Genomic DNA, 22,039 nt, shown 5'->3' on the forward strand with positions numbered 1-22,039 from the left:
GTACAGTATACTATTTGGGATAGTACCTTTTGCTTATTCTGTAGGGACGCATCATGCAAAAACGCAGTGGGCCGGTCCTGACCGACGTCGCATGGGAATCTACTTGTGCTGCCTATATCGGACCAAGAAATATAACGATCTGAAAAATTTACTTCCCTACTTGGTTCCGGTCAGCTTTCTGATATGTCAAGTTTCGCAGTAGTCCGGAAAAGATCAGTCTCTCCACACTTTCGGCGCAAAACCGCCTCTACTGTAATCTGGTGGTGTCTTTTTTTTTTTTTTTTTTTTTTTTTTTTTTTTTTTTTTTTTTTTTTTTTTTTTTTTCTCTCTTTCTCTCGGTGTGTCGCTATCGCTCCTCCCCAGACAGGGATTTGCTGGGAAGTAGATAGTGTCACGCACCGACTCTCTGTGCGCTTGTCGCAAAAGCTCAGCTGCCCCAGCTGAGAATGCACTCGAGTAGTATCATGATCATCAGCCTGGCGGGACCTCCCCATATAATGTCAAACCTCGCGTGGAGTATGACGACTTATAACCTGTCAAGAAGCGAGGTGGAGGAAACAGCTTGTTGGTGGGTTTCGAATCAAAAAGCTCTACAGCTTATGAACCGGAAGCATAATGGACAGGGCGAGTTGACGACCATGATAGAAAAGACCAAAGGTGTTTGAAGTCGTGCCACAAAGATAGAGCGGCCAAGACATGAGAGTAGATACATGTCCTACACCTAATGAATAACAAATTCCTTCGCAAACGCTTTGGGATGATATCAAGTAATTAGTCCCGTGAATGATCTATCAGATATTCATCGTAGCGTCGTGCTTGTAGGATCTTGGTCGATCGCATCCTTTCACACCTGATGATGAACTTTTGTGGTTAGTTGCCGAATCTAGTTCCAGACCGTTTGTTTGTTTGTTTGTTTCCATATTTGTTGCAACGTTGAAAAAAGTTGGAGCTTCAGCTGAGCTCGTCTGCCCCAATGTGCCCGCCCTACTTTAATTCTCATCCTTACTGCATGCAGTATACGCACGCAGTATTATTGATTCAGGCACACCTCTGTCGCTTTAGTGCCTTCCCAGTAGGGAGACACACAGACATCATTTTGCACTGACAGCAAATATACCCCACTAATTGACAACCTTATTACCTATTTGGGGGAGACTGGTCATCCGCCAGAACCTCCAGTAAATCCCCACAGTCTTGATGACCCGTTTCAATATGGGCGGGTTGGGCTCCTATAGTAAAGCTGTACTGTAGGTTAGGTGCGGTGTTCTCTATTCCAACTTGTTTATGCTATTATACAAACAAACAACAAATCAAAATCTGGTTATAGACGAACCGTTTCGAGCAGACTGAACAAGGAAACACATGTTCGCGGAAGGACATCCTGATTCTCCCGGCCGGGACCCGTTGCAATCTGCAAACTGATTAGACCAAAAAAAATATTGATTGATGGCTTGATGGCTGTCATGCGTGTGGTGAAACTTCGTTTCCTGTGCAGTTCATTGGCTTTCCTTCCTTTGCTGTAGGTTTTTCGGCTTTAAATCATCTAGAATTGGGCGTTTTAAAACTGTCGATCCGGCTATGGATATCGCCAGCACTGTCGCATGCACTGTATTGCTATGTCAGTGCATGTCTACCGGTAGTACATCCGTTGCATGTTCACCAAAGCCCAATGTACAAAACAGGTAGGGACCTGCTGTACAGCCTTATTTTATACAGAAGTCGTCACGATTGGGCCAGCAAACTTGAGATTACAAAAGTGTAAACAAGTTGAACATGGAGATTATTCGAATAAGCTCCGAGATTTTGATAGCAGCATTGATTAGAGAGACGAAAACAAAAAGAAACGGAAATCAAAAATCCGGAAGAAAAAAAGAAAAGAGAAAACAAACTGCCCGATGTCTCTCTTCGTAACTTTCTGATCAAACAGATTGTCAACGTTCGTTCGCTCTCGCACTTCGCACATCGGTCACTTTCAGATGCGCGTACTGTAGTTCCGTCTAAAGAAAAAAGGGTTTGAACGGGCGGACACAAGCGTGTGCATGTGCAGGTCGCGCCTGATGGAAGCTTTTGTGGTAATTGCGGGGGCCTGCCGGCTGGTCCGGTTGCAATGAATGGCCTTAGCTGGAACCCAACTATACCTAACCTACCTCTCGATCACGACGGGTACCTGACAGTTGAATCCATTGAAGATGCGACCCCTCCTAACGCGGCATTTGCAAAGCACAAGAAGAAAAGATCATGAGTGAGATCTGATACTTTCAGTTTTCTTCTTCTTCTTCCTCCTCCTCCTTGAAACCCCTAACTCTTACTTTTGGTCGTGTGCTCCTTTGTCACTTCACAAACCCATTCATCAAATGTCCGTCCGGGTTCTAGGGCGAATCCTGTTCCAGAGCGACCTAGCGCCACTGGGGCAGCGAGATTGGGCGTGTCAGTGGGCTCGGCCAATCACATAATAGGTGGCCCCTGGTCTAATCTATAAACCCAGGACTGTACCGCGTTCCACCTGGGAGCTAGCCAATGTTGAGCAAATGGCAATACCAGGAAGTAGGGATGATTCGGGACTTTAGCAATTCATTAATTAATCAACCAGGAAAACATTCAACACAAGTTTTAACGGATGACGAGCATGGTCAGGGTCTCCGACGGGTTTACTTGGTTGAACATCTAGAAGAGCTCGTCTGAAAATTGTACTCCACACCCTTTTTCGCCGGGCTCTGACGGTTAGTTTCCGACCCTTTTCTCCTTTGCAGAGAGAGAAGAGCAGAAAAAAAAACCCCCCCAAAGACAAAAAAAAAAGTTGGCGACAGTTGCGCCAATCCTCCAAGCTAAAAGTCCAAAAGGGTTCAAAAAAGACGGCGCATGTCTGTCCTCCATTGACCCAGCCCCGCCAGCCGTCCGTGGAAAGAGTGTTGGTTTAGGCTCTCACCAAACTGAATTGTCCAAGTGCGTCGCCTGTGCACACATTTTGATCGTCTGAACTCACTCAGTCTTTTATTGTTTCCAACTCGCTTTGACGATCTTTTTGGAACGCCATTGTTTGAGAATCACTCCAGGGCCCATGCTGAGATTCGATTCCTCATCAGTCGTTTACCTCCCCCCACACACACACACTGCCTGCAGCAAGGCAGCAACTAACCGCAGCACACGGTTAAGGGGTTGATCCTAGTTTTTTTTTCTTCTTTTTCTTATTCTTTGCCCTGCAGGCGCTACGCAGAGGCACAGACGTTCTAGTTGTGCCAGAAACTGCATGTCGCACATTGGCACTTGGCCTGACAAGCAAGAAACCAAAGTAGCACACAAGCATTGCCCACTCACTGCCCTGCCTGCCTGCAGCACGTTTCTGCGGCTGCCTTGTCTCCCGAGGTGTGGGATCGATCCATGTTTGCCAGGCTAGGAAACATCTACCCAGCCTGCTTTGACCCCCTTCCTCGACATGATGGACTCACAGGTGGTCCCTCCTCTTCCGCGCCAATCGTCCTCTCGACAACACACCTCGCGACGGCACGAAACGCTCGACTTTCATTTGCCCTCGAGCTCTCGCGGCACGCGTCACGCTTCACCGAGTCGCCGTGCCCAACAATCCCCCCCGAGCGCATTGGGCGCCGACGTCATATCCTCGCTCATCACCAGTCTCGACGTTGTTTCCAAACCGACCTCTCCATCAAGTGACCGACGGCCGCCTTCGACATCACCATTACCCTCACCGGCTCTAAAGTCTCCCGCCACCAACGGGTCCTTTGGCGTCGAATACGGAGCCTACAGTTCACCAAAGCGCGAGGTTGCTACTGCTGAAGACGTTAGCCTCGATGACCTTGCGGCCTGTCCGCCCGTGATCCGCACGGCAAAGCCCCCTTCGGGCTTCTCTGCGCTGACGGCCCCGAAATCTCCACAAAGAGACCAGAGCGGAGGAGTCAAGTCGCTTCTGGGCGGGTCCCGTAGCGCCTCACGGCCGTCTTCCCGGGGATCGCATACCTCGCGCGATGCCGATACCCAGAGCATTGGCAACCTCTCCGTGGAACCGGGGGACATTCCTCCCATTCCTGAACTCAAGAGACGAAAGTCATATACTGGTTCATTTGACAGCTGGGGAAAGAAGCAGGGTCGGTCGCACAAGGGATTGATGTACATGAGCAGCCGGGAGCGACTCCAGGACAAGGAAGACAAGAAGCGAAACAGTTCCAGCACGGCAAGCGGGGACCGAGGTCTTGGGACCAAAAGCAATCCCACATCGCCTCATCAGGATCACTTCCTGGCTCAAATACCCATCAACGAAGAGACCACTAGCCCGACCACCGAGGCTGTGATTTCCCCGGTGTTCTCACCTACTAGCGAACGGGCACCAACAGATTCACCTTCTGTGGGATCGCCCAGGCACATACCCGACAGAAACTCGAGTCTACGCAAGACAGGTTCCAAACAAAGATCATCTGCCCGCCGATCCGCAACCGCAAATCGTGACAGTCAAGCCACAAAAGCAATTCCCGAAGTCGAAGAACGTAGCCAGAGCCTTTCAAGAGCACGTTCGACGTCAAGGACAGGACGCAGGGCTCAGGAAACGGCGACACCAACCCATCCTGACTCGGATACTGACGTGTATCTACTCTACTCGAAAATGACTGCGCTCCCGGAGCGTCCGCGAGCTCGTTCTAGGTCAAGGTCGGTTTCTCGCCCGCCGGATGATCGCCCACGACTGCACAGTCGCACTCTTTCATACGACGTTGATATCGAGGAAGGTGCCCCATCGCCTGCAATTGCACAACGGCGCCGTAGAGAACGAAGCTTGAGCGTGGATAAGAGAGGATCCCGACGCGAATCAACAGACGGGCGCGCGAAGCGATCAAGTAGCCGACTGCGACGGTTGTCGAAGCATGAGGGAGCGCAATCACCAACGGCTGACGCGAACCACATTGGATACGAGCGCCCGCCTAGTGCAGATAGTATCGATGATGCGGTGGAATCGTATTTATGTTCGCCGAGGCTGTCACAGAAAATCAAGCACCCACAGACTGGCCGTGTCATCTCCTTTTCTGAGGTGGGCGATAGTGAGGGCAGCGCCGTCTTTTGCTGTGTGGGGATGGGTCTCACGAGATACATCACGGCATTCTATGATGAGCTCGCCTTGACACTCAAGTTGAGACTTATCACTCCTGACCGGCCCGGAGTCGGTGATAGTGAACCGTACCAAGACGGCACGGCTACGCCCCTCAGTTGGCCAGGTAAGCATGCGTACCCAGAGAGGTTGACCATAGACGTTTCGATCGAATATGTCTTGCTAACCAGAGTGAAAAAAAAATACAGATGACGTATATGCAATTTGCCAAGCGCTCAAGATCACCAAGTTCTCCATCCTGGCACACTCGGCAGGCGCCATCTATGCGCTTGCCACAGCGCTGCGAATGCCTCAGCACATCAGGGGTCGGATCCATCTCCTGGCCCCCTGGATCCCGCCGTCGCAGATGTCAGTCTTTGGTGCATCGGCACAGACGCCCCTACCACCAAGCAACGCGATTCCGACGTCTCAGCGCATCCTCAGGGCGCTGCCCACTCCATTCCTCAAGGCGGCCAACAGTTCGTTCATGACGGCAACGAGCAGCAGCATTACTTCAAGCCTCCCAAAGACGCCACGCAAAAAGCGCAAGAATGGGCAAAACGTCGCCAAGGATAGGGAAAAGGAGGCCGCTGCGAGGTCGCAGGCTCAGCAGCATCAAAATGGGAGCCCGCTTCTATCGCCCGGGGCCTTGGACAGCAACAAAGAGAACCATTTGCAAGATGACGATGGCAACAGGATTCCCGGTTTTGTGCGGGGTGAAATTCCGGCGACTGGGGACATGGACTTCTTCAAGCCTCCGCCCATGGCGGGTTCAGCTGATGCGGGGGCACATAGGAAGTCTTCCTCTGTGGCGTCACAGCGCAATGCAGCAGCCAGGGAAGCGGCGGTACTAGCAGCGGCGGCATCTGCCATTGCGGACAAGGAGAGGCAGGCGACTTACGACACGCGGTTGACGCATGCGATCTGGGAGCTTGCTACGACTGGGGCCAATCCTGCGGTGGATCTACTCGTTTGTCTCGAGAGGAGGAACACCATCGGGTTCCGATACGTCGACATTACTCGGCCAGTCATTATACACCACGGGACCAGGGATACACGCGTTCCGCTCGACAATGTGCTGTGGCTGGGCAAGACGATGCGCAGGTGCGAGGTTCGGGTTCTCGAGGGCGAGGGCCACGGGCTTATGGCGAGCGCTTCCGTCATGGGCGGCGTGCTGATGGAGATATCCAAAGAGTGGGAGGACTGGACCCGCATCACGGGCATTGCTGCCAGGAAGACGGCAGCAGAGAGAGAAAAGGCGGCCATGGAGGTTGGAGTGGCACGGTAAAGCAAACCAAACCATTTCCGATTGGCCTCGGGCCATTTTACTTTGTCATACTTCATTTCTGACCCATGGGTACTTTGTCGTATACCTGTAATCACTTTTTTTTCCCTCCAATCCTGGCTAATAGCTAGCGCGAAACTGAAGTTCAGTGGAGACGCGTTGGATACTTTCACCTAGCTATTTGGATAACGATCATTCGAGTTTCTACCATTTTGTGTCAGATTCTGTACTGGGATCTGGGCAGTCTACCTGGTTTTAGTGTTTGTTTATTTTCTTTTTTATTTCTTCTTGTCTATATTTGCATTCATTTGTTTGGGATTCAGACGGAACGACAACGCCTTTTTTTTTTTTTTTTTTAAAAAAAAAAAATTAAGGAGAGTTTAGAACGCTTCTTTTGTGGCATGGTTTACTCTAGACTAGAGTCTAGAGTTTATGTATTCCATAGTGAGCCATTATAATTAATGTTTAACAAACAAGCTGCGGATGTCTATCTGCTTGTAGAATGGAATTGTAATTCCATTAGCATCAATTCAATCCCGATCAAGTTACATCCGACATGCGAAGGACCGATCCGACCGGATCGGAGGTGAGCCCGATCTCGGAGACCGCTGATTCCACGGTTGCCGTCGGGTTGCGGCAGCATTATGCGCGGATTTGTTCGAGATGGGCATTCTTAATCCGACATTTAATGTCGATTGGCTGAAATCTTTTGGTTTCCGGATTCCCCCTTTCCGCAAGCAACATCATTTAATCATCACAAGCACTTCAGCATAAATAAAAGACACAACTCGGTGGCTACCTACTAAAACCGTACTTTATACTCACCAACCCATGTTACAAGACAACCCCACCTCCCCCTCATAGACATCAACCTCTCTCCCCTCCCTGGGTAAAAACACAAATAATGTCGGCTGCTCAGACCTGGAAAGTCCCACCATCGGGCGTCTGGGCGCCTGCGGTGACGCTCTTCGATCCGGAGACAGACAAGCTCGTGCTCGAGGACCAGAAAAAGTACTACGCGCACCTGTCCAAATCCGGGCTGGCGGGGCTGGTGGTTCTGGGGACCAACGCCGAGACGTTTCTGCTGACGCGCGAGGAGCGCCGACAGCTGCTCGAGACGGCGCGGCAGGCGGTCGGGCCAGACTTCCCCATCATGGCCGGGTGCGGCGGGCACTCGACGGCGCAGGTGCTCGAGTTCCTGCGCGACGCGGCCGACGCGGGCGCCGACAGCGCCCTGGTGCTCCCGCCCGCGTACTTTGGCAAGGCGACGACGCCGGCCGTGGTGCAGCGCTTCTTTGCCGACGTCGCGGCCGCCACGCCGCTCCCCGTCGTGCTGTACAACTTCCCCGGCGTCTGCAACGGCGTCGACCTCGACTCGGACCTCATCTCCACCCTCGCCCGCCTCCACCCGCAGATCGTGGGCGTCAAATTGACCTGCGGCAGCGTCGCCAAGATCGTGCGCCTCGCCGCCGAGCTGCCGCCCGACGAGTTTGCCGTCTTTGGTGGTCAGTCGGATTTCCTGCTCGGGGGGTTGGCGTCGGGCAGCGCCGGCTGCATCGCCGCCTTTGCAAACGTCTTCCCGCGCTCGCTGGCTGGCATCTACGAGCTGTGGAAGGAGGGCAAGACGGACGAGGCGCTGCGGCTGCACAAGATCGCCGCCTTGGCAGAGAGGCCGTGCAAGAGCGGCATCGCCATGACCAAGTACGCCGCGGCTGTGTTTTCGGCGAGCAGGGCGGGCGTGGAGGATGCGGAGCGCAAGATGCTGCCGAGGAGGCCTTATGCGGGACCCGGCGAGCCGGACAAGGCCAAGTGTCGGGAGGCCATGGCTGAGCTGGGAAAGATTGAGGAGGATCTGGCGAGCAAGTCTTCATAAAGGATGGGCTTTGTTAGCTTATGTTATATAGGGTTCTGTTTTATTTTATTTTTGTAGCTACTCTTGATGCGAGAGGAAATAATGTGTGATACTCGTTGCGGATATACTGGTTAGTATTATAGTCAGACCCTAACCCTGCGTTGTGCTCTCATACGATTGCTTTACCCCGGAATAGGGGATGTGCGGATCGACCTACCAGCTCTTGATGTCGTCATAGGTCCGTCTTTTGCAAGCTATATGTCCTGGACTTGGTTCCTGTCGTCGGGTTCCGTTTTCAATTCATGAGAATTTTTTAAAGAACTATCTTTTTTCTGAAGAAAAAGATGTACTCGGATTCTCATTTACTAAAAGTCCAAATTTAATTCAATACCATGAGTGATAACAGTCACACAGAGGTCTTGGTTGTAAGTGCAAATCTATCAAGGCTCCGAGTCCACATATTATTCGTCAAGTCATATAACCATAAGGCACCTAAGGTATCTTGCCATTCGTATCTACCAAGCAGCTCACACATCACATGCACAGGCAGGCGCAATAGCAGCTTTCACCATTGACCTCCTCGTCTATCCACTCGATACGCTCAAAACCCGCTACCAAAGCCAGGACTACCTAGACACATATAAAAAGTCGGGCTCTTCCTCGGCAGCTATCAAAAATGTACCAAAAGGTACATTCAGAGGTCTGTATCAGGGCGTGGGCAGTGTCATCATAGCAACTTTGCCTGCAGGTAAGTGAGAAGCAAACTGTTCCTCTGATTTTGCACAAGATCCAGTCGAAAAATCAAGAAAACGAAGTTTTGGAATGGGTCCCAAAATAGAGCAAACCAAGAAACTGACTTTGGGATCCCGTCTCGAAAAAAAAGCCGGCATATTCTTCACCACCTACGAATCGGCAAAAACAGGCTTCTCAAAGGCGCTCCCCGAGGGTGCCCCGAGCCCGCTCGTCCATGCACTTGCGTCTGGCAGCGCCGAGCTGGCCTCATGCGCAGTTCTCACGCCTGCCGAAGTGATTAAGCAGAACGCTCAAATGATACGCAGCGATTCTGGAACCAGTGGTGGTAGCAGTACTAGTAGCAGCAGCAGTAGCAGCAAAAGCACGTCCCTCCAGGCGTTTCGAATGCTACAGAGCTCCGAGGGCGGGGCTTGGCGCCGCCTGTGGACGGGCTACACTGCCCTGGCGGCTCGGAACCTTCCGTTCACGGCGATGCAGTTCCCCATGTTTGAGTACGTCAGGGGGGCGATCTGGCGGCAGCGGGACGATAGGCGCAGGTCGCGCAAGGAGGCCGGCGGCATTGAGGAGGGCCAGGGCCTGCTGGAGACTGGGCTCGTCAACGGCTCTAGCGCGGCGCTGAGCGGGTCGGTTGCGGCAGTCTTGACGACGCCGACTGACGTTGTCAAGACGCGCATGATGCTGATGACTGGGGACCAGAAATCTAGTGGCAGCGGTAACATCAGCAGTAGCAGCAGCAGTAGCAGCAGCAGTAACAACAGCGGTGGGCTCCGGATAGCCAAGGACGTCTACCGGGAGCTTGGAGTACGTGGGCTGTTTCGCGGCGGTTTATTCCGAGCCGGGTGGACGGCACTTGGTAGCGGGTTGTACTTGGGAACGTACGAGGTTGCAAAGGTCTGGCTAAAAGGCGGCAAAGGTGCAGACAAGGATGAGGGCGGTATATAAAATCGCAAACCTTTCCTATGTCGATGCGCCTGCGACTACTCATTGTATAAAGTGGAACAACGAGGGGAAAAAAAACAAGATTCTGTCAAGTTCAAGTGCAGCATCGCATTGAGGCGGGCAACCTCGGTGTTGCATCATAAATGGCGGAAAAAATCGTGTAGAAGCGGCAGGGATATGACATGGCTATCTCGGGGCCTGATAGCCAAAGAGAGAGAGAGAGAGAGGAAAAAAAAAAAAAAAAAAAAAAAAAAAAAAAAAAAAACCTACGAGACCCTTGTGAGCAAGTAAAGGTGAGAGTTGAACGGCACGATATTGAGCCGCGGTAGTTAATGCGAGCCCGGTCACATAAACGCTTGGCCAATTCGTACATGCGTCTCGGTTAGATTTGATGATGAGCCAAATACCGTTGTGGGATGTAGGCCAAGATATGCCATGTAGCCTGGTTGGTTTTTCTCTCTTTTTTCTTTTTTCTTTCTCTTTTGGTTCAATTGTGCATGTTATCTTTGAGAGGTGAAAATGATGGTGGTGTGGGATAGTTGCATTCGACTGCAGGGCTGTATTACTTGTCATTTTGGAGGGTGACACACGATAAAAAAAAAGTAAGAAAAAAATTGAAACAATATAAGGGATAGACAAGAGACAAGACAAAAAAAGACCACACATCGCATACTTACTTATCTGGGCTGCGAAAAACTTACTGGCTCTGGCGATCTGCAGCTCGCTTGGCTTGGCGAAACCATACGTGCATCGGTAGCATTTTTAATAGAAAAGATAGAGATAGGTGAGAGGTTCGGCAAAGGATGAGAAAAAATAAAATTCAAAAGAGGACAAAAGGGAACGACGTACAGTACACTTCGGATGAGCAAGAACCGATGGTACGACCACCATCGATCTGCGGCCCGGTCTCCGGGCTGCTGCTCCGACCAAAAACAGACATTGCAGTCGCTAATACAGCCGGACGCCAGAGCCCAAAGCGGCGAGTACAGGGGGACACGGGAGGGGATGGTCCGATCTGATTCGCCGGGAGCCACCATAACGGTCCCTGCCAAAATTTTGCCGTGTCTTGAGGGGGTGAGTGATAGGCTATAGCTGGAGTGCTACTGCATGAGGCTTGCCTTTTGTCTTGCATGGGAAGCATGTGTGTCCTTTCCCTTTTCCTTTCACTTTCACACCCCCCCTAAAAGAAGGAGGAGGGAATTGGAACCAAGAACCGAGAAATCTCTAGGTTCAAATACAACCCAGTTTAGTGGAGTACTTGCATGCCAGTGCCTGAAACGTCGTAAGGACCCAAAGATGGTTGTTTGTTTTGTCGAGGACTGTCAATTTCGAACGTGATCGGCCTCCCGCCTACCTTAGTCAGGACGAAAATTCCAGCAGGCAGGCCAACCGTTGCTCGGAAATTGCGGGAAAAGTTCAAAAGAAAAAAAAAAAAAAAAAAAAAAAAAAAAAAAAAAAAAAAAAACTTTGTCAGTTAGTCCCCCAATCGGGCATGGCATCAGTCGTCGGCTAGATGGCGCGATTGTCCCATGTGTAACAGCACCACCATGCACACAGGGAGTGGCAATCCAAGCCGGGCATTGCGAAAAGGTGGAGCTTTTTCTTTTCTACCGCAGAGTGCAGTCCTTTTTTTGCTGGCGCATTGCTATCGTTCACGTTATGGCGCATGGTCGCAATTCTCCTGGCGAGGTACGCAAGATAACTGCCGCTAACGACGCGAATACCACCTCGTCCATCTTTGTTGGTTGGTTTCGAGCCGAAATGGCCTTATCACTTCCACCGCTCGTTTGTCTGCGACTTCGCACCCCTTCCTTCATAGGTACATACATACATCCACAGTCATCGGCTATCCTATCACCCATAGCCGCACTTCAACTGGGGAAGCACTTGGCAACATGGTCATATCCTGTACCGTGTATTTTAAGTAATGGGTCCACAGATGCATGACTTCCGGACAGCAGGAAGTTGATAGACGGAGCCTTGTCAAGGATGAGAAGTGTCTATGCCGCCATATTATATTTGTTCCCTATAAAACGACTCACGCTCGACTGTCTTCGTTCAAGACGACATTCGAGCTCGCACGTTTCAACTTCGACCAAAACATATGTCACTTGGTGACAACTTTACCACGAATCCAAAGCATCACTTACCTATTCAACTTGATCCATCATTGTTGTTATACAAAAAATATCACGCTTCTCAGACAGACTTGACATTGAACTGCCTTACACAGTCACCACGCTGCCATCGTCACTCGACCAAGGAAAGAGCCTATCCGTTATCTTCTTGAGCAAGTTTTTTGTTACAGCGCCAGAAAATATACAACTTGTATAGAGCATCGGACATTCGCCTCACTTGAGATTGATCCTGCAACTTATCATTTCAGTGCCGCCTTACCAATCTTCCGGCGCCCAAGAACCAGGGCAGGCACATACGCCATGCCTTCAGATCCATTTTGCATCAGCTTTGACGCCACGTTCGACGGGCATTATGAGAAGATATGCTCAAATGTCGAGGTTCAAGTAAGCGCCATCTCAACCCCTGAACGCCTCGAGACACCAGAAGACAGCGAGGACGACACCAGGTATCTGCTGGTCTCGCCTTATACAGAGAAGCCACATCTGCTCGATCTCGACTCGGTCGATGTAGAGAACCAACTTTTGGCACAGGCCTTGGTGTATATGAACAATGTCAGGGATGACTTCCGGACCGCATCATATGAAGAGAGCTTTAACTGGCAAGAAATCATCCAACATCTTGGACGGCTCAACCAGCGTCACGGCCATGATTGGAAAGAGACTTCTTTCTATATCGTGGCATTTCGGTCACAAATCAAACCCGACGCCGACTATTCCCACTTGGTAGAGCTTGACAGATACGCTCACGCTGAAGCTACAGCAAGTGGAGGTTTCTTGAAGTAGGTTTTTTTTTCCCCTTCTTGTCGTTTGTATCTTTCCTCTCCTTTTCTTGCAACTTCCAATTTGTGCAGCCACAAATCAATGGTCCGGGCGAGCTCTAACATTCTCCAGGTACTGGTTTGGCGAATATCCTGATGAGCAGGGGCACAATCTGGCGACTTGCGTGTGGACATCAAAGCAACATGCCCGGCGCGGCAATGTCGGGCCTGCTCACCGAGAGGCCATGAAAGCAGCTTCGCTATACGCCTGGCACGAATTAGAGCGATACGAACTGACCGTGCGCGCCGGGGTTGAGAGTTGGAGCTTAACACGGCTCGGTTGAGATTGGAAGTTAATGTGTGGAGAGGAGAGATGGAGGGGAACCTGAGTAAGAGGAGGTAACCTTGAAAGCGTGGCACCACTTGGCTGGCAGATACTACACTAGTGCCATGCGAGTAACGGCAAGGAGGGTGGTAGATAATTAATAGAGCAACTAAAGGAAGGGAAACGTGGAAAGTGGTGATTTCTTCCTTTTTCCTTTCTTGGGGTTATAGAGGTTAGGGAACAGAATTCAAACCTGATATCACTTGATACAACAATAGAATACCAGAGTAATCAATATGAAGTACTCTGTAGATCATCGGTTCCGGAAGAAGAAGAAGGAAAAAACAAAGTGTCAAAGTATGGAACAATCGATTGAACATGTGGAAATCTGCCAGGGTTAGCGGTGAGACCCTTGGTCGACATAAAATGAACACTCCTGAAGGGAACAGCGGAAGTATCTTCCGAAGATAAAAAGAATAGCAAGGTACTGATCAGCACATATAGGAATAAGGACCTGATTAACCCGTACCGACCGTTGCTGAAAAGAATTGAGGGGTAAGGTGAGGGCTCCAGGGGTGGAGTGCTTCTAGCACGGCTGCTGCTTGGTTTCTTAAGCTTCTCAGCTCAGTACCTCGCCCAGTTGGAAAGAGATGCATCAAAAACCGCGTCGTTGGAGCAAAAATCGACCAAAAAAATAAAGATGACATGTCGTTGAAAACAAGATCCAGGGGTATATGAGGCTCTGCTACAAAGAAATATCAGTTATTGGTCATGACTTTAATATTAAACGAAAGCTTTGTGACCTCGAAAGCGTGGGGGACAGAGTGGGATGCTTGGTCACTTTTGCCTCTTCAGCTGTGAAATATTGACTGTCGGAGTGAAACTTCCTCCAGCATTTCGCCCTTGAGGTGGGGTGAGCGGATCAAATCGTCCAAGTTACCCCCACCCCGCACATGGCCGGACCACTTGGGCAAAGTGAGTGAGTTGCTCCCCAGTGCATTTCTGCCACTGAATCCCGCCTTCCCACAATTCGCACATTTCCGGTAGGCGAAAAGTCAGACACCCTCCCACCAAAGTACTTTGCGCCCGGTTCAAACGACGACGACGACCACTCCGAGCCCGAACCTGTGCCGGAAATCACCCAAATAGACACCCGGCCGACCGTATTTTCAAAGGACCAACTGCTGAACAGGACCGAAATCATGGCGGACACTTTCAAGGAGTCGCCGATCAAGTCGGTGCAGGTGGAAGCACTGGTACGTGGCGCCCGCAATCCAAAAAGCCATCTATGTAGGAGGGTTTTGCCCCACTGTGCAAGTCACTAAGAAATGCCTATGGTATGGCCTTTAGGTTGTGATGAAGATAGCCAAGCACTGCTCGTCTTCGTTCCCGACCATCGCGACCGGATCCATCGTGGGCATGGACAATGACACCCTCGTGGAGGTCACCAACTCGCTCAACTTCCCCACCGTCGATGTCGCCAACGTTGACAGCCACCAGAGCGAGCGCGATGCCTCAGCACAGGCTGCTGCCGCCCCCAGGTCCAAGGCGAACCTCATGTACCAGGCCGAGATGATCAAGCACTTGCGCGAGGTCAACGTTGATGCCAACTGCGTGGGCTGGTACACCAGCGCGACCATGGGCAACTTTGTCACAATGAGCTTCATCGAGAACCAGGCACACTACCAACGCGAAAACCCCAAGGCTATCGCTCTCGTCCACGACGTGAGCAGGAGTTCACAGGCTTCTCTGTCTCTGCGCGCCTTCAGACTCTCTACTGCCTTTATGACAGCCCTTAAGGAGAACAAGTTTACTACCGAAAAGTATGAACTCTCCTGATTCAGGACCGACCGATGCCGAACATTTGCGCTGACACTAAATTTAATTGCACTATAGCCTCCAGAAGACTAAACTCACATACAAGGATATCCTCATTGAGATGCCCGTTGTCATCCACAACTCGCACCTCCTCACCACTTACCTACACCAGATTCCGTCAGCGCCTGCTGCCGGTTCTGAAATCACCATTCCCGCCTCTTTGGCAGAACTCCAGCGGGAGCCCGTCGACATCCCTCCATACCCTTCGATCGACTCTCTGGAGCTGTCGATTGACCCCTTCCTGGAGAAGACATGCGATCTTCTGCTCGACAGCATAGAGGCTCACTACACGGACCTCAACAACCACCAGTACTACCAACGCCAGATGACACGGGAGCAAGCCAAGATCACGGCGTGGCAAGCTAAGCGCAAGGCTGAGAATGCCGCGCGTGCTGCGGCGAAGCAGGAGCCGCTGCCAGATGATGAGTGGAAGAGGCTATTCAAGCTGCCCCAAGAGCCTAGCAGGCTTGAGGGTATGCTGAACGCCAGGCAAGTTGAGCAGTACAGCAAGCAGGTTGACGGATTCACGGCCAACGTCAGTGCAAAGATGTTTGCAGTTCGGGGTAGCCTTTTGACCGAGTAAACAAAACTCAGTAGGGAATGATGTGAAAAAAGACTTATCTATCACGGCCTCGGACGACAGCCGTGCTTCTTTTAATGGATGTGCATATTGTATGGCGTTCAAGGGTTTGTTAAGGGATTCTTCGTTGGTCAGGACGTGAACGGGACGGGGAACGCTGGATGAAAAGCGTGGTTGGTTTCGCGGCGTGCCATTGGTTTGTTTCTCGTGCTTTTAGAGAATCAAAGAGAGGGGCTGAAAACTCATGAATCGAGCAAGCCGTGGTTTTGAGCTCAAGGCAATCCAAAGAGAAAAAAAAAAAAAAAAACCAGAGAAAAAAAAAACCAGCCAAGCACGTCCACCTGTAGTCTTACCTGGAGATACCGCGGCCGGTAGGAGCATGGTTTTCCCTTTGCGACACAGCGCAAACTTTTTGGGAGTCTGAAGGCATCACGGGCGGGTACTCAACGCCGAGTCCAAAGTGGAGTGGCAAGCTCTCAACTTCGGATTCGGTGTTTTCGGGCTTCACTCAAAACGTCTGGTCTTTCTACCGAGGGCACGGACTGGATTGTTGCCAGTATGCCTGACTACTAGATCGGATCTATTCATTCTATAGTAGTGCCTCTAGCCACGTTTGACATGGTACTTGCTTGCGATTTTCTAGGCTTTCATAAATATAAACACATTCAAAAGTCCGAATAAGGTTGCGATGTGTACCGATGACTGACTTGGTTGCTTGGAACTCTGGTCCCAACTCCCAACTCAGTCAGGTCCATGAATGGGTTTGGGCACCCTTCACGCAGCTGCCGAAACTTTTGAGAGGGGTTGTGGAGGGGCACTCTTCTCAATTGGGCAAGGTTCAAGCTCGATTTCCTTCACCGCGAGCTGTTTGGCCAAATTGCCCCACGTAGTGGAGGGCACCCTACTTTGGAAATTCGAGCTCCTCCCTCTTATCAACTTTTTTTTTTAAAACCTTGTTGTCCGCCTCCCAACTGTTCATCCTTCTGTGCTTGAACTGCCTTTCTCCTTCATTCATCCTTCTTTTTTTTCTCCCTCCGTGCAAAGGTACGCGCCCCTCAAGCCCAGGACTTACAACCCAAGTACCCCAGATGTGCAAGCAGGAAGAATATCTTGCGGGGTAGATTAAACAGCATTGCAAGCTCTTTGAAACTAACACTGCTTAATATTCTCTAGCAGTCCCTTTATCTTATTTCTTCCCAAGTCTCAGGTTCTCTGTAAGTTCACCATCATTCCGATCGATCAATCATTTCGTCTGAGAGGGCACGGATCTGACTTGTAGCATTCATTCAGTCTCACAATGGCCGCCCCCGCCCACAAGTTCAAGGTCGCCGACCTCTCTCTTGCCGCCTTCGGCCGCAAGGAGATCGAGCTGGCCGAGAACGAGATGCCTGGTCTTATGCAGACCCGTGAGAAGTACGCTGCCGACCAGCCCCTCAAGGGTGCCCGTATCGCCGGTTGCTTGCACATGACCATCCAGACTGCTGTCCTTATCGAGACCCTGACTGCGCTGGGCGCCGAGGTCACCTGGACTTCATGCAACATCTTCTCCACCCAGGACCACGCCGCTGCTGCCATTGCCGCCGCTGGTGTCCCAGTCTTTGCCTGGAAGGGCGAGACCGAGGAGGAGTACAACTGGTGCCTCGAGCAGCAGCTCCTAGCCTTCAAGGACGGCAAGAAGCTGAACCTGATTCTTGACGACGGTGGTGACCTTACCCATCTCGTCCACGACAAGTACCCCGAGATGCTGTCTGAATGCTACGGTGTGTCGGAGGAGACCACCACCGGTGTCCACCACCTTTACAAGATGCTCAAGGAGGGCAAGCTCCTGGTCCCTGCCATCAACGTCAACGACTCTGTCACCAAGTCCAAGTTTGACAACCTGTACGGCTGCCGTGAGTCGCTTGTTGATGGTATCAAGCGTGCCACCGATGTCATGATTGCTGGCAAGATTGCCGTCGTCGCTGGTTACGGTGATGTCGGCAAGGGCTGCGCCATGGCCCTGCACGGCATGGGGGCTCGCGTCATCGTTACTGAGATCGACCCCATCAACGCCCTCCAGGCTGCCATGGCCGGATTCCAGGTCACCACCATGGAGAAGGCTGCTTCTATCGGTCAGATCTTCGTCACCACCACTGGTTGCCGTGACATCCTGGTCGGCAAGCACTTCGAGGCGATGCCCAACGACGCCATCGTCTGCAACATTGGTCACTTCGACATTGAGATCGACGTTGCCTGGCTCAAGGCCAACGCCAAGAGCGTCCAGAACATCAAGCCCCAGGTCGACCGCTTCCTGATGGCCAACGGCCGTCACATCATCCTCCTGGCTGAGGGTCGTCTGGTCAACTTGGGCTGTGCCACTGGCCACTCTTCGTTCGTCATGTCCTGCTCCTTCACCAACCAGGTCCTGGCCCAGATCATGCTCTACAAGAACAACGACGAGGCTTTCGGCAAGAAGTATGTCGAGTTTGCCAAGTCGGGCAAGCTTGAGAAGAAGGTCTACGTGCTGCCCAAGATCCTCGACGAGGAGGTCGCCAAGCTGCACCTGGCCCACTGCAACGTCGAGCTTTCGACCCTCACTCCCGTCCAGGCCGAGTATCTCAGTCTGCCGGCCGAGGGCCCTTACAAGCCCGAGCACTACCGCTACTAAGCGTATCCGTGTAACATCGTCGCTGAAACACATGTCGTGTTCGTTGCGAGGCTATACTGGATACCCCCGTGCCGGCCTGTCTATCTACACCGCCGGCCGGACGCTACTAATTCAACAACCAAGCTACACGGGTAACGAGAGCCAATGGGATTTTTAATGCATTTTTTTTTACGGTTCTTACATTTGGGGACATATACTACTGGAATCAAGGTGGGAAACGGGCAGGCAACTGAACCATCTTTTCAACAAAAGTTCGGCGTTGGCAGCATGATGATGATATCCCCACCATTCCTTATGGACGAATTTTCTGTGTTTAACCAAAGGAAAGGCGTTCTTTTTTTGTCCACTTGTCACGGGTTTTTGTTTTGTTTTATACGTCTAGGTTATGCCAACCCACAGGAAAAGGGTGGCAAATGGCGTAAATGCCAGTATTTAGGTGGAGAACGGCCCATTCAACCAGGCCACGGATATAGACAAAAAAGAGATTTGGCATGACTGGGATTCTTCTTGAGCCTCACCAGGCGACCTGGACACTTATGACAAAGTAAAAGACTCAAGCTCGGAAATGGCGCCCTCTGCGGCATGAATAGGGGTGGAGATCCTTTTCCTTTTGAACGCCAGCAACCGACCGAGCAAGCGCATGCATGATTCCCTGCGCAAAGATCAGTTCGAACCCGATCCGAGGGCTTTTGAGCTTATATTATCTAACCATTTTGAAGCAGTGCAGGCAAAGTGGCCTTTGAACCCGAAATAAATCAGAAAGTCAAACCACTCTGCTCCGGAACGCCAGTGACGAGCTGGCCCTGCTCAATGGCAGCGACGACGTTTGATATGGCGACCTCTTCCATCTTGGTCTGAGTCTCCTCGGTGTAGGTGCCCATGTGCGGGACCAGCAGGCACCGGTGGTTGGCCAGCAGTCCCGGGTGGACTTTGGGCTCCTCCTCGTAGACGTCGAGGCCGGCCGAGGCGACACGGCCCGAGTCCAGCGCCGCCACGAGCGCCGCCTCGTCCATGACGGCGCCCCGAGCCGTGTTGACGACCACGACGCCGGGCTTCATCTTAGCGAACTCGGCGTGGGATATTGTGTGGCGGGTTTTGGGCTGTTTTTTTGATGAGGAAGGAATGTTTTAGTATATCTTGTGCTTTTCGATTTCTATCATGACGTCAAACATTGTGTTTCAAGGCCTCGACTTACGTTCAACGGCAAGTTCAAACTCAGTACATCGCTGGTGGCGAGCAACGTGTCGAAGTCAACATATTCAGCACCGCACTCGGCCTCCAGCTCGGCCGACAGCCTGGTCCGGTTGTAATACCGGATCTTCATGCCAAACACAGCCGCCTTCTTGGCCATGTTCCTGCCGATACCGCCCATGCCCAGGATACCCAGCACTTTCCCCCGGGGGTCGTGCCCCAGCGCCGGCGCAGGGTTGCCGATCCACTCGCCGGCGCGGCAGCTCCGCATCCCGGGGCCAAAGTTGCGCAGCGCGCCCAGCACGAGGAAGATGGCGGCGTCGGCGGTGGCGTCGTCGACGGCCGACGGCGTGTTGCTGACGCGCACGCCCGCCGCCGTGCACGCCGCCACGTCGATCTGGTCGTAGCCGGCGCCGTTGTGGCAGACGAAGCGCAGGGTTTTGGGTAGGGCCGCCAGCAGCTCCGCGTCGATCCGGCCCGTCGTCCGCCCGCTGACAAAGGTGCGGTATGCGGCCACGACGCCGGCGAATGCCCCCGATGCGCACTCGGCGAGGAAGGATGCGCGGTCTGTAGAGGTTGGGGTGACGATGTCGGCCTTTGCGGAGAGGTTTGCCCAGGCTTCTTCTGCGCTGGTGGGATGGGGGAAAAAAAAGGGGGGGTTTTGTGTTAGTCTCGAACAAGGGGAGGAAAGCTGGCGGGGAGGGAGGGGGGCTTCAAAGGTGGAATGTAATAGGGGCGGAGCGAGCTGAGGGTATGGGATATTTCTCATGAAGAACATGTCACTCGAGGTTGGAGATCTGTTCCAATCGTTGAAGTGACCAGGGACCAGAGATTGTTTTCTTACTGGTCGATTGTTCCCAAAAGCAGCACTTTGGGCCGCGCCCCTGTAGATTCACCAGCCATTTTGGCAGAGAAACAGAGTGGTATGAGAAAGAAAGACTAGGCAAGTCAGTCTAGAATACAGCTTCTCAGTAAATTTGGTTAGTACTATTAATTTCAGTTCTGAGGCCCATCTATATATACAATGACATCTCTGCACTTACTGTATCAAAATGACCGCAGCGAAGCGTAGGTGGGTTGTTTGCACTATCTCGGGCCTGTGTTGACTCAGTGAGTACTGACGTTTTGCTAATAGCTGTCTTTTTGTGTATGTGTTTCTGTCACTAATCATTTAAAAGTAAGCTCAACGTTAAAATTAAGAATAGAGTATTCTGTTAGAAACTCTACAGCTCCAGGGTATCACCTAACACACAGCAAGAACGTCTTTGTTCACTCGAAATCACCGATGGCTTTCAGTCTGGCAGGTTCCCTGTAAAAGAAATCAGGTACCAAAAAGATCCAGCCTACGGTGTTCTTCCCGCCTCCCCACCGGTCATGACCTCCGGGGCCGGAGTCATCAATTCACCTCTGCCCACCCCACCCTGCAGAAATTAGCTCTTCTTCCGAATTTAGCTCTCCGAGTCCGCGAACTCGTAAACCTCGGAAAATATCCAACCCTTGAAAATAATCTGTCCCCCCAACAACAACGCCTTTGCAACCGCTAAAAAATAAAAATAAAAAAATAAAAATAAAACCCGTTCAACTACAGGTAGGCTGCGTCGAGGGCTTAACAACGGGTAGTGAAGGGTTGGATTGCCCGCACCCTCTCAAGGAGCCAAGGGCAGTGTCATCGATAGCAGCATTGAATGCAGAACCACAGTTGGGGTCACTGCATTATTATTTATCCAGTCGAGGTCAGCTTTCATACTTCTTTCTTTTTTTTTTTTTTTCTTCTTTCCCCCCCTCTCTCTCTTTTTCTTTGAATATCCCACTATTCCACATCCCGACTAGTGAAACGAGAGAGGGGAGGAGAAAAGGTCACGCCCTTCTTACCTTGCACCACCGCTCGCACTGTTGAAATAGGAGCATATGTCGTGAGAGAAGCAGTCCTGGGTGTAAGCGTTACCTAGAGCCATTCCAGAGCAGCCAGCACCACATCGGCCATTACACGAGTAGCTGAGAGCCGCCGTACATCTTTTGTTAGCAAAAGATCCCCCCTTCTTTCTTTCTTTTTTTTTTTTTTTGTCTTTCTTTCTTTTCTTCTCTCTCGCGAGCGAGTGAGATTGTGGGTGTGATGGGGTATCATGAGACTCACTCTCCTGAGCCGGCTGGATTAGCTCCAAAGTTGCTCCCCACGACGCCCGTAAAGGTGCACGTCTTGCCGGCGCTGTTGGTCCATGTTGCCGTTGCGGTATCTCCAACTTTGAGACACGTAATCGAGATGAATCGCTTCTGGAGCTTGGGAGATGGGCTGGCGAGGGCCACAAGCGGCAAAAGTGTCACCAGACAAGAGACTAAAGGCAGCATGGCTTATATTATTCACCCTGAGGACATGCAGAAAAAAAAAAACAAGAGCAAAAGAAAAAAAAAAGAGAGTATTATAAACAGTCAAACAATAACCACACACACGCCGCCTTTGGTTGACTACCATGGCCATCCTCGCGAAGAAAAGGGAAAATCTGCCATGGTATATTTATACATTTAGCCTGCCTCCGACTCATGTATCCTATTAAGGATCAACAAAAAAGAAAACACGGAGCATCCCCTCCCATATTCCATCTCCCC

The 22,039-nt window shown here is 51.5% G+C and overlaps 8 protein-coding genes across 8 annotated transcripts; 6 read left to right on the plus strand and 2 right to left on the minus strand.

The window, feature by feature from the left end:
* Window positions 1-2,589: 2,589 nt before the first annotated feature.
* On the plus strand, window positions 2,590-6,775 carry PgNI_09600 (uncharacterized protein). Its single transcript, XM_031129582.1, has 2 exons — window positions 2,590-5,216; window positions 5,299-6,775. Exons 1-2 carry the CDS (start codon window positions 3,434-3,436, stop codon window positions 6,375-6,377), a joined length of 2,862 nt encoding a protein of 953 aa, XP_030977517.1. The 5' UTR covers window positions 2,590-3,433; the 3' UTR covers window positions 6,378-6,775.
* Window positions 6,776-7,278: 503 nt separating this feature from the next.
* On the plus strand, window positions 7,279-8,247 carry PgNI_09601 (uncharacterized protein; the record flags this gene model as incomplete). Its single annotated transcript, XM_031129583.1, has 1 exon — window positions 7,279-8,247. The coding sequence occupies one exon, from the start codon at window positions 7,279-7,281 to the stop codon at window positions 8,245-8,247; it is 969 nt and encodes a 322-aa protein (XP_030977518.1).
* A 371-nt stretch (window positions 8,248-8,618) lies between these two features.
* On the plus strand, window positions 8,619-9,921 carry PgNI_09602 (uncharacterized protein; the record flags this gene model as incomplete). Its single annotated transcript, XM_031129584.1, has 3 exons — window positions 8,619-8,651; window positions 8,773-8,974; window positions 9,110-9,921. The coding sequence occupies 3 exons, from the start codon at window positions 8,619-8,621 to the stop codon at window positions 9,919-9,921; spliced, it is 1,047 nt and encodes a 348-aa protein (XP_030977957.1).
* Window positions 9,367-10,858, minus strand: PgNI_09603 (uncharacterized protein; the record flags this gene model as incomplete). The annotated part of the gene is made up of 2 exons (XM_031129585.1): window positions 9,367-9,764; window positions 10,768-10,858. The coding sequence occupies 2 exons, from the start codon at window positions 10,856-10,858 to the stop codon at window positions 9,367-9,369; spliced, it is 489 nt and encodes a 162-aa protein (XP_030977959.1).
* A 1,033-nt stretch (window positions 10,859-11,891) lies between these two features.
* PgNI_09604 (uncharacterized protein) lies at window positions 11,892-13,158 on the plus strand (the record flags this gene model as incomplete). The annotated part of the gene is made up of 2 exons (XM_031129586.1): window positions 11,892-12,835; window positions 12,948-13,158. The coding sequence occupies exons 1-2, from the start codon at window positions 12,357-12,359 to the stop codon at window positions 13,156-13,158; spliced, it is 690 nt and encodes a 229-aa protein (XP_030977514.1). The 5' UTR covers window positions 11,892-12,356.
* A 1,049-nt stretch (window positions 13,159-14,207) lies between these two features.
* PgNI_09605 (uncharacterized protein) lies at window positions 14,208-16,239 on the plus strand. The gene is made up of 3 exons (XM_031129587.1): window positions 14,208-14,395; window positions 14,490-14,962; window positions 15,036-16,239. Exons 1-3 carry the CDS (start codon window positions 14,342-14,344, stop codon window positions 15,598-15,600), a joined length of 1,092 nt encoding a protein of 363 aa, XP_030977515.1. The 5' UTR covers window positions 14,208-14,341; the 3' UTR covers window positions 15,601-16,239.
* Window positions 16,240-16,894: 655 nt separating this feature from the next.
* Window positions 16,895-18,244, plus strand: PgNI_09606 (uncharacterized protein; the record flags this gene model as incomplete). Its single annotated transcript, XM_031129588.1, has 1 exon — window positions 16,895-18,244. The coding sequence occupies one exon, from the start codon at window positions 16,895-16,897 to the stop codon at window positions 18,242-18,244; it is 1,350 nt and encodes a 449-aa protein (XP_030977512.1).
* Window positions 18,245-18,999: 755 nt separating this feature from the next.
* PgNI_09607 (uncharacterized protein) lies at window positions 19,000-21,781 on the minus strand (the record flags this gene model as incomplete). Its single annotated transcript, XM_031129589.1, has 6 exons — window positions 19,000-19,344; window positions 19,440-20,064; window positions 20,280-20,374; window positions 20,479-20,521; window positions 21,308-21,430; window positions 21,570-21,781. 6 exons carry the CDS (start codon window positions 21,779-21,781, stop codon window positions 19,000-19,002), a joined length of 1,443 nt encoding a protein of 480 aa, XP_030977513.1.
* Window positions 21,782-22,039: the final 258 nt, after the last annotated feature.

The sequence above is a fragment of the Pyricularia grisea genome (genome assembly GCF_004355905.1).
Source record: "Pyricularia grisea strain NI907 chromosome Unknown Pyricularia_grisea_NI907_Scaffold_7, whole genome shotgun sequence".
In the NCBI taxonomy this organism is placed as follows: Eukaryota; Fungi; Ascomycota; class Sordariomycetes; order Magnaporthales; family Pyriculariaceae; genus Pyricularia; species Pyricularia grisea.